General features: G+C 52.8%; 1 protein-coding gene across 4 annotated transcripts in view; it reads right to left on the reverse strand.

Moving 5' to 3' along the window:
* The window catches only part of ARHGAP26 (Rho GTPase activating protein 26), a 104,033-nt gene that overhangs the window by 29,097 nt on the left and 64,362 nt on the right, over positions 1–10,574 (reverse strand). For all 4 annotated transcript variants that reach the window (XM_057384655.1, XM_057384656.1, XM_057384657.1 and 1 more), the window contains exon 17: positions 10,308–10,413. In XM_057384655.1, coding sequence (XP_057240638.1) covers positions 10,308–10,413 — 106 coding nt within the window. The remainder of the gene's footprint in view (positions 1–10,307; positions 10,414–10,574) is intronic.

Genomic DNA, 10,574 nt, shown 5'->3' on the forward strand with positions numbered 1-10,574 from the left:
CCCCATCCCTGGGCGGGCACAGAGCCTCTCCCCATCCCCATCCCCATCCCTGGGCAGGCACAGAGCCTCTCCCCATCCCAATCCCCATCCCCATCCCTGGGTGGGCACAGAGCCTCTCCCCATCCCAATCCCCATCACAGCCAAGAGCTCACCAAGCTGCTCATGGCCACACCAGCACTGCCAAGCTGGCAGGGAGAAACTCTCCTGAGGGAATCACAACCTCATGGAGCAGAAAGAGAGGCCAGAGAAATCCAGTCAGAACCATCCTAAACCATATAAAATTGATCCAGGGACTCAGACCTTCCCCCCAGTCCCACTCACAACCTCCTSACCAACACACTCACAAAGCCCAATGACAATTTTTGCATTGCAAAACTGCATTTCAGACACACGTTCACGTGCTCCTAATTGGATATGGAAAAACGCAGCTGCAATTCAAATGGCTTTGAAAAGCACTAATAAAATAATAATTTTAATGATTTTCTGTGGTTAGTAAAACAATGTTCATTTATAAAAACAACAACTGAATTGATCTAAGTCGCACAAAAYGAGGTGCCTCCATTTCTCATTACCGTTACCATGTCCTACATCACTCTAATAAATKGCACTGTCACCAGCTCATTACAGAGAGGCAGCTGAGCGTGCTCCTGGTAATTATTTCAGACTGGGTTATTAACAGTCCCCCAGCAGGACACGGTTCCACAGCACYGGCCACGGAGCTGCCAGGGACTGCCCACTCACCCACAGGGTGCTGGCCCTCATTTCCACCACCAAACTCCTCCTCACYGGACTTTCTTTTGCCTCTGGAAGCGTGGGAGCTGTTCTACAGCTGTGCAAYCTGCCTCCTTTCTGCAATAAACCYCAGTGGCACATGAACTCCTGCTCTGCACCCCGGGTACTTTTCCAGCAATAGCCGTCCCTGTACCAGGTCACCACAGCCATGCTCCAAAACATGATTCACCTTTCACATCCTTCAAATTCCCCATCCATTACCCACRGGATAATTTACTCTAAATTATACTCTTCATCATCCTTTGTACTAGGAAATAACACCGCAGTTTCTAAAGATGGGTGTTCTCAGCCCAAAGTGGGTTTAATGCCAGGGCTGTTCAACAGGGACTGTCAGTGCCATTCCTGAGCTGCTCTTTACAAGTTTTCCAAGCATTCACTGTATTTTCCTTTTAACCTGCTGTTTCTTTCTGGCCCTTGATGCACTCTGAGCGAACTGAACTGTCATTGATTTCTATGGGTCCTTTTTCTGCTCCCCACTTTACGGGAGTCACTTCCAGCACAGGAGCAAGCAACAGCTAAAGGAGGAATGTGCAGAACCTCCTCACTCCTGCTCAGGGCTCGCAGTGGGCCAGGCTATCACTGGCTTTGAGCTCTGGGCTGATCCTGCTCCTCACAGCACCCAAAGGTGCCTCTCTATGGTGGGGTGGGACAGGCAGAGCCCCTGGGCCAGGGCAATGTCTGAGCTCAGCACTGCCCCTGACCCACTTGCTGCTGACCCAGTTGGACACTGGCAGCACCCAGCAATGCCATGGGACCCAGCCCTGCCACCCATGGGGACAGCCCGGGCTGGGAGCCCAGGGAACACCATCCCCACAGGTCATCCATCCCCAGGGTGTCCCTGGACACTGCTCCCTTCACACTCCCYGTCAGCAAAACAAAGGAGAACGGGAGCCCAGTAAATCCATGGTGGGTGTTAAATTAGATTATGCCCGGGTTGCCTGGATACTGTATAATCACTGCCATGACCAAACACATTTAATACAGGGTAATTGGTTGGCAAGGTTCAGACAGGGGAAGCAGGGAACAGTAAATATTCCGGGGCTGTCAGAGCTCCAGTGGGTGCTCCTGGCTCTGCTCCCACAAAACTCCTGCTTCCTGTGTCTGGAATCACTCCCTACCTGTATTTTATCTATGTATTTATATATATGCACACACCTTTGTGTATGTATTTTATATATAAAYACACATTTTATATATAGATACATATTTCATAGATAAAATGTAGGTGTCTGAGTCTCAGCCAAAAGTGCCATTATTAGTTCAAATATCTTCCCTGATTCAGAACAAAATCTCTGAGCAAACAACCATCTGTAGGGAACAAAGGAGAAGTCTGGAGTGTTTCTATTTCTATGCCTGGGACAAACCTTTGAGAACAAAGTGCTTGTTGTGGCTGGCCAAGCAAGTCCTCCTAGGATGGAAAATAATGCAGCTCATTCCTCTTGTTACAGGTAAAAATCCATCCCCTGTCTGCCACCACCAGMAGAGCTTSTGTTTAACATGAAAAGTCAATCACRCAGAGRCCAGCAATGACCAGAATKATTTATGCTGTTCTGGGTAGTTTGATATAAAATTAAACACTGCCCTATGATCCTGGACTTACATGGAAGGTGAAAAGGTCTGCTGACTCAGACCCACGGTGGGTTTCCCAGCCTCGGGAATGTGTCTGATGGCTGGGAAGCAGCAGGTGTTTATGGCAGGAATGTTGTGACTGGCACCCAGCACAGAGCTGGTGAAACCAGTGATGCAATTCCAGCTGCAGCAGCACCCACTGGTGTCCCAGGCAGCTAAATCAGCCTATCACACATTCCTAAACTGTTCCTAAAAGGCTCATGTGCATCGGAGGAGGTGACAGGGACAGCAGTGGCTGCTGGCAGATGGCCATGGAGAAGCAGGGAGCACGACCAGATCCACTTCATCTTGTGTTCAAAAGCCATGTGSATGTGGTACCTGGGGACATGGGCTGGTGCTGGCCTTGGCAGTGCTGGGGAATGGCTGCAGATGATGATTTCAGTGGGCTTTTCCAACTTTAAAGATCCCATGATTGCCAGGCCAGAGCAGACAGGCACAGAAAGGCCACACTTCACTGCACAGAACCCATGGATAAACCCACCCTGTTTATCAAGGCTCCCGACTGCCTGCACTCCTCAGGCTGCTCTGGGTGCAGGGAGCTCTGCAAGGGCAGCCCAGAGCAGCAGCAGCAGCAAACTGGGCTCACTCAGCCCCACTGTGGGATCAGGAACACGGGCAATATGGACAAACCCAGCTCCTGCCATGGGCTCACAGTTCTGCAGCTTCCCCACCGCCCCGGAGCCACACCTGAGGAATGCACATGAGCACAGCAGATCCAGGAGGAGGACAGATCACCAGGGAACGACAAAACCTCCCAGTGATCACCAGGGGAAACTCTCTGAATGCCAAACCCTTGCTGCACTCGGGTTCCCTGCTCAGCTGGGACCAAACGTTGATTCTGGGTGCCCTGACTTGCTCCAACAAGACTCGCTTTTCCTCCCGGGTGGATCTGGCCACAGCTGGATGCTTGGGTTCACTCCCAGGGAAAAAAAAAGGGGCTGGTGTTGCACTGAGCAGACAGCGAGGCCAAATGTGAGGTTGAGTATCGGCGAGCCCGATCAGCGAATGCCGAGCGTGCCGAGGCTTGCCRGGAAAACACGCAGGGAGTCAGCCTTCCCAGCAGACAAGGACTGCTCCCAACGCCATCCTCTGCATCCTCTCTGCCTTTGGACAGGCTGAGCTCTATGGGGGGATCTCAGAGCCATCCCAGTCCTGCTCACCAGCCCTCAGCCCAGGGCAGAGTGGCACCAGGCTGGCACATTCCCTGTGCCCGGCACGGCAGCGCTGTGAGCTTCCAGCAACACCCCCAGGAAAGCCACAGAGCTGATGGTAAACATCACCGTGGCTTCCACCTGCACAAACACAGCCAGCAAAGGGGCCTCACCTTCAAACAGCCCTGGGGATKGGGATGGGGCTGGAACAGRGCCTGCCACGGCTGCAAACTGTGCCACAGMCACCCCAGTGCGACAAAGCCCGGCTGCACAGGCAGGTTCTCCTCCAAAACCAGACCTCACCGGTGCTGTCCCACTGCAATAACAAACCCACAGGGCCAGCAGGGCAAGGAGAGCCCCAAGGAGCAGCCCTGGGTTAACAAGGAATCCTTTGAAAGATGTGCCGCACGGCGAGCAGTCTGCAACCTGCTGCGTGGAGAGCAGCCAAAGCAAACAGCTCCCACAGGGCCCAGGGCAGGAACAGCTCAGCTCAGCAAGTGCAGCTCCCACAGCCCTGCAGGGAATCATCCCAGCCCAACTGGGTCACACAGCCATGGCACCAGGTGCCTGCTGCTCACCTGCACCTTCACACCACTGCATGGCCACGGGGAATTGCAACACAGAGGGGGTGGACCCTTTTCTTTCCCTTAGAGGTATTTTGGAGCTCATTCGCTTCACAAATGCAAGGTTAGAGCTTATCCCTCCAAAATACTGAATTCCTAAAAGGCAGTGTTGGAAGAAAGGGAATATAGGAACAAGCAGCTTTCAGAGTTAACAGGAACCAGCTTTCAGAACAGCGGGAAAAATACTTGTGCCTCCTTCCACAGTGGGACAAGGTTTTGCCCAATGATTGGAAACAACCCTCACTCCCTCAAATCTGTGCCCCCTGCCACACACATGTGGGTTGGAATTTGATGGCCTTTAAATGTCCCTCCCAACCTCAACCTTTCTGTGATTCTGCAGCCCAGGGATCACTCGAGCATCCTGGCAAAAACTGCAGCTCAAAGGTATTTCAGCACTGGTGATTTCCACTCCGCTTTCTTCTGTTGAAAAACTGACTAAAATCTCTCAGAGTTTGGCTCAGTGCTGGSTCTGTTCCCACAGAGAAATCAAGGGATGTGCTCATGAAAACGTCTCCATCCCACTCTGTCTGCGGGGACGGCACAGACACCCCAGGGAGACTCCAGCCACTTATTGGAAATCTTTTGCTCACTCTCGATTCAATCTCTTTCCATACCCAGTTTCAGTTTCACTGTGATAAACAATTAAAAAGAATCCAGATAATTATGTGCTATCAACAAACCTCTACCCAACAACACCAAGTTCAGACACCAGCCCACAAGAATTCACACTTGAGGAATGCAAAATGCCCGGTGCTGCTCCTGGAGATCCAGCAGGAGCTTGGCAGAGATGTTCAACCACAGAAACTCCACAGCAAACCCAGGGTAAATCACTACACCAKGTTGAGGGTGTCAGCTTTAGTCCAGGATCCCCATTATCCTATCTCCAGGCTCGGGTTTTGTGCAGGATATGGGGCAAGAGAACCTAACGAGGAACACTGCAGACCCTRGAATACATTTCCCTCCAGCTGAAAACTGGAGAGCCTGCACGAAATACAAGGAGCTTTTARAGCAGCATGGAAAGAAAAGCTACCAGCACCCACACAGCTGCTCCAGGGACAATCCAGACAGWGGGGGTTAAAAGTTCATTTGCAGAAGCAGAACAAAACCTTTTGCTAATTTACACATTACAGGAAGCCAAGCCCCAAAAACCCAGCAAACACCTACAGGGCTTTTTGTGGTGGTTTTTGATTCTGCAGAATCTCATATTAAAAACAAAAGCAGAGGAGTACAAGGCAGGCAGAGCTGGCGAGGGCAGGCACAGAGTGCTGCAGGGCTGTCTCGCCTCTGCGGAAGCATCAGCAGCTCCTCCACGTGCAGGAGAGGAGAGCAAAGGCCAAACCAAAGGTGTGGCTGTTCCCATCGAGGACCTGGCACCTCCAGATCACACAAYCACAGAATGCMTTGGRTTGGAAGGARCCTTGAAGCCCATCTCATTCCAATGAGGGAAAAAGGAAAWGGGGTAAAAAAGCACAGCATGAAGCTGACCCAGGAGAGCCTGGCTCCAGGCAGGGTTCTCCCAGCTCCTGCAAGGCAGAATGTGCCTACAGGGACTCAGTCTCCTTCCAGGTGCCCTCTCTTTTGCTACCCAGATCCTTTGGTCACTTGAACTCCGGGGCTTTGCCTGGGATGCAGCAGTGCCACGATCCAGAAGGAAAAGAAACAGGCCACAAAAATGGCATTGCTGAAGGCAGCAATGAGGATCACTGCTGGCCCAGCCCCACCGGCTGGAGACAGCTCCCAAATCAGGAGAGCAGCACATGGGACACGAGCATCTCAGAGGCCTCAGTGGCTAGTGGAAATTTCCAGAACGTCCTGGACAAGAATGACTTACTGGAAGCAATACATAAATCAAGCAAATGAATAGTTACCAGACAGCAGCATAAACAGCTGCCACGGGGATGAAATCAGCCCTGCTGTGCCAAGAGGCGTCAGCCTCCTCGCCGGCTGCACCTTCGGGGGAAAGCGGCAGAACAATGCCAGGGAAAGCACATTCCTGGGGGAGCTGGCACCCCTGGCCTGGCACAGGTGCCCCGGTGGGTTCCTGGAGCTGTTGGGTGTGGGGAGCACAGGAACAGTTCCCGTGGGGCTCTCCAGGGCAGCGCAGCCCTGAGCATGGCGCGGAGCTGCTCCACGCCGAGCAAAACAAGCCCTGGCTGTATTTTTAGGCAGAAGACCTGGAGGAATTTTCTGCTGTTCTCCTCTGCCAGCAATCCCTGGTTGAGCAGCGTGCCCTCCTAAAGGTGCCGTGCTCCATGGCCATCCCCTGCCCCGTGGGTTCTTCTCCAGATCCCCATTAGCAGCTGCCCCACAGAGCCCATGGCAACCACCGCCCTGATAACAGCAAACAATTTGTGCAGGAGATAACCATCACTGTCATCTCGGTTAAAACACGTAAACTAGAGAACACCACCGCAGCAAAACCAAAGGGAACCAGCCGCTGTTGCCCAGGAGAGCGATTAGAGATAATTAATTCTGCTGAGCACACGTACACACAGCTCGGCTGCAGCTCTGCCTTGGCCCCCACCTTGGTGCCACAGTGCTGGGGACACAGATCAGGGTGATGCCCACCCACGGGAGGGTCTGGGAGCCCCACAGAAAGGGCACGAGCCCGGCACCATCTGTGCTGGACTCACCGCCACCAGAACAAAGCAAAGCTCAGGTGTCAAATTATGGCCACGCATGAAAAATAATTCCCTAAACGTTTGAAATATAATCAGAGTGAAATCCTCCTGCTCCGCACCTCCACAGCATTGACTCCTGGGTGAGAAAGTACATTATAAAAGGAGAAAGAGACGGGGGTGATATTGCAGATCCTCTAACAAAAACAGCAATTCTCTGTAACCAGCTCCACTCCAGCAGCACCCCTGGCACAGCCACCACCAGCCCAGCAGCACCAYGGGCACCTCATTTCATTTCAATTCATTTGGCATGAAGAAAAATTGGTTTAGTCATAGAATAACAGACCAGTTCGGGCTGGAAGGGACCTTAAAGCTCACCTTATTCCAAGGCCCCTGCCATGGCAGGGACACCTCCCACTGTCCCAGGGTGCTCCAAGCTCCAAGCTGGTCTTGGGCACTGCCAGGGATCCAGGGGCAGCCACAGCTGCTCTGGGCACCCTGTGCCAGTGTCACCCAGGCTCACAGGGACAATCCAGGCTGCAGGTGCTCAGGGGGTGAGATTCCCCTCGGGAAAACATCAGAACTAAGAGATCTCCTCCCCCTCRGGAACAGCAAACCCCAGCTGGGTCATCACAGGGATCCTGGCAGTGGGGAACGTGTCCCAAGAGGAAAATTAAAGGTTTCACCTACTCATGGGTCAAAGAATAGCACAAGTGTCATTGGAAGCAGGGTGTGCAGAGCAGAGGATGGAGTTGCAGCATTCCTGCAGAAGGAGCAGGGATGGGGACTGCTCCTGCYCTCTGTGCCACAGGGAACAACTGCCTGGACATATGGACGTGAGGCAGGAGGCAGCMCAAAGATGCAGTAAGGCAGAAATTGAAATCATTTCCAATCAAAATGCTCCTCTCCCTCCACCCCGTCTGGGCCTGTTCCCGAGGTTTATCCTCTCCCTCCTGTCTCTGCACCCCAGTTCTGAGGTCCCCAGCTGCCATGGACCCCCACATTTCTCTGCTGCACAGGAGGAAAGCTGAACCACATCACAGGCACTCACCCTGCCCAAYACTGCAGTTATTAATTGCCCTTTTTGAACATATCAGCTTTCTTAGCACGTGTATTACTGYTAATAAAACTGCAGCCCCATCAGATGAGGAGCCCCACATCCCTCAKCAGTGCAGCAGAGCACGTACACCCCAAAAACACAGAAGCCAGAAAYTACCCAGGACTGCCTTTCATTATTTGACCAACTCAGCCCAAGTTCTGGTTTCAGTGTCAGAAAACTCCGCAGCAACACTGTGAGAAATATTTTTTTAGCTCATCTGATAAACACGCAAATCTTGATTATTCATATGTTACTTAAAATAAAAAACCCAGACAGAAACACGAGACAATCCCCTCCAAGCAGTGCAGCCCAGCTTGGCAGGGCCACCCAGAGGCCCTTTGGCTCTGCCTCTGTGGGCTGTGGGTGCCCCAGGGATGCTCTCAGCTCACCCAGACCCYGTCCAGAGCATCCCCCCCAGAAGGGCCCTGTCCCTTCTAACACAGCCCCTCCCTCCAAACATCTGCTGCAGATGTCAAGATTTCTCTCTGTTCTTGTCTTTAATCCAGCTCAATGGCACTGCAGCCTCCAACAACTCCTTTAGAAGAGTTATGGACGTGAGCCCTGGCCCCAGCTGCCCCAGGGTGCCCCTGGATTGGGGGTTGCCCCTGGATCAGGGGCTGCTCCTGGATCAGGAGAACCCCCAGGGATGCTCAGGGAACCCTCAGGGATGCTCAGGGAAGCCCCAGGGATGCTCAGGGAACTCAGGGATGCTCAGGGAACCCCCAAAGATGCCCAGAGAATCCCCAGAGACGCTCAGGGAAGCCCCAGAGATGCTCAGAGAACCCCCAGGGATGCTCAGGGGACCCCCAGAGATGCTCAGGGGACCCCCAGAGATGCTCAGGGGACCCCCAGAGATGCTCAGGGGACCCCCAGGGATGCTCAGGGAAGCCCCCAGGGATGCTCAGGGAGCCCCAGGGTGCTGTGAGCCCATGCCCAGGGCTGGCTGTGCCCCTGCCTCCCCAGCCCAGGATCCCCCCAGGAATGGCTCCAGGGCTGGAGAGCTCAGCAGCCTCTCRCTCCTCAGCTTCCTGCTTTTCTCTGAGATAATTCTTTTCCTATTAAATAACACTATGAGCTGTTCCTCTTCCTAAAATAGCACACACCACCACACACTCTGTTTGTTTTGTTTGAATTCYTTCCCCACTAAAGCAGCACAAACCCCACTGCAAACCTGCCTCGTCACTCCATGTCTCTACTCCATCMCCAGGTTTTTCCTTTGGAAGGAAAACACTTCAGCAATTAGAGATTCCCTGCACGTAACAAATCACAGAATCCCAGGATGGTTTGGGGTGGAAGGAACCTTCAAGCTTACTCAGTGCCACCCTCTGTCATGGCAGGGACACCTCCCATTGTCCCAGGCTGTTCCAAGCCCTGTCCAGCCTGGCCTTGGACATTTCAGGGATCCAGGGATCAGCCCCAGCTGCTCTGAGCAATCCCATCTGGCTGATGGAAGCACCAGGAACCACTTGGCCTTGGCTTCAGGCTGGAAATGCAGAAGGTTTGAAACCAACACCTAAACCAGCAATTTGGTTTTCAACAGCCTTGCCAGGGACTCCATGGARCAGACACAAAGCCAGGCCACAAGAAAGCATCTGGAGTTGTGTTCAAGCCTATTACAAGTATCATTTGTTATTTTTCCTTTTAAACAGACAATTTGGGTTCTTGCAGATCTTCTCCTAAGTGTTATCCCAATGAAGTCACTGCCCAGCTTTCCCAGTCCTGCCCCATCCCTTTGCCAACAGCACAGGCAGCTCCAACCCCGCAGCCTTGAGGCTGCCACAAACACCTGATGATGCTTTCACTTCTAAAACACTAATCAAAGGTTTCCATGGCAACCTGCAGGAGCAGGAAGAAGATGGGAAATTACAGGTCAGCGCTACCGCTGAAAGAAAAAAATTATCCCATTCCTTCGCCCTCGCAAAGTTTCAAGGCAACAYAAAAATATTGATTCATCAGGGTGCAGAAAGGAGGAAAATACGCCCCACAGTAGYCGTTTGTTGAGCAAAGAAATCACTTTTAGTCTTTTAATGGCAGATTTGCTCTGAAACCACGTGAGAAGCTTCACATCTGCTCTGCCCCCTGGACAGCCAGGGCGGCCAAACCCATTCCAGGCCATAAAAGCATGAGATTCCCAGGAGTGAGTGGGGTCCTGGTGCTGCTGTGGGGCTGGGGGCTCCCTCACCCCTCCCCTCCCTCACCCCTCCCCTCCCTCACCCCTCCCCATCTCATCCCTCCCTCCCCACTCGGTCTCTCAGCCCTCCGTTCCCTCACATGCGGGTTTCCAGTTGCCAACCAGATATGACTCAACCCCACACACAAGGAAACTTTTCCACCACTATTAACTTTCAGAGGAAGTGGAAAAAAGGAGAGAAAAACACATCAGTCATAGACGTACTTTGCCAAATGGTTCATGAGCAAGTGCAGCATCTGCCTGTTTTTCTCYGGGAGCCGATGGACGAGGCTGTGGATCTCCGACACCCGGGACTCCTGGTTCTCCAGCTCTGTGGGGGAATGGAAGAGGATTTATCTTCCCATTCAGGGTGGTTATGGGACCGACGCTGTCTCTGACAGATACCCCAGGGAGCTGCTCCATCCTACAGAAGCTCCTCACAGTGCTGCCCCTTCCTCCCAAACCCTGCTGTTCCCAAAGGAAGGACCCCTC

This window comes from Malurus melanocephalus, unplaced genomic scaffold, assembly GCF_030028575.1.
Source record: "Malurus melanocephalus ecotype Western Australia unplaced genomic scaffold, MMel_1.1 scaffold_730, whole genome shotgun sequence".
NCBI lineage: Eukaryota > Metazoa > Chordata > Aves > Passeriformes > Maluridae > Malurus > Malurus melanocephalus.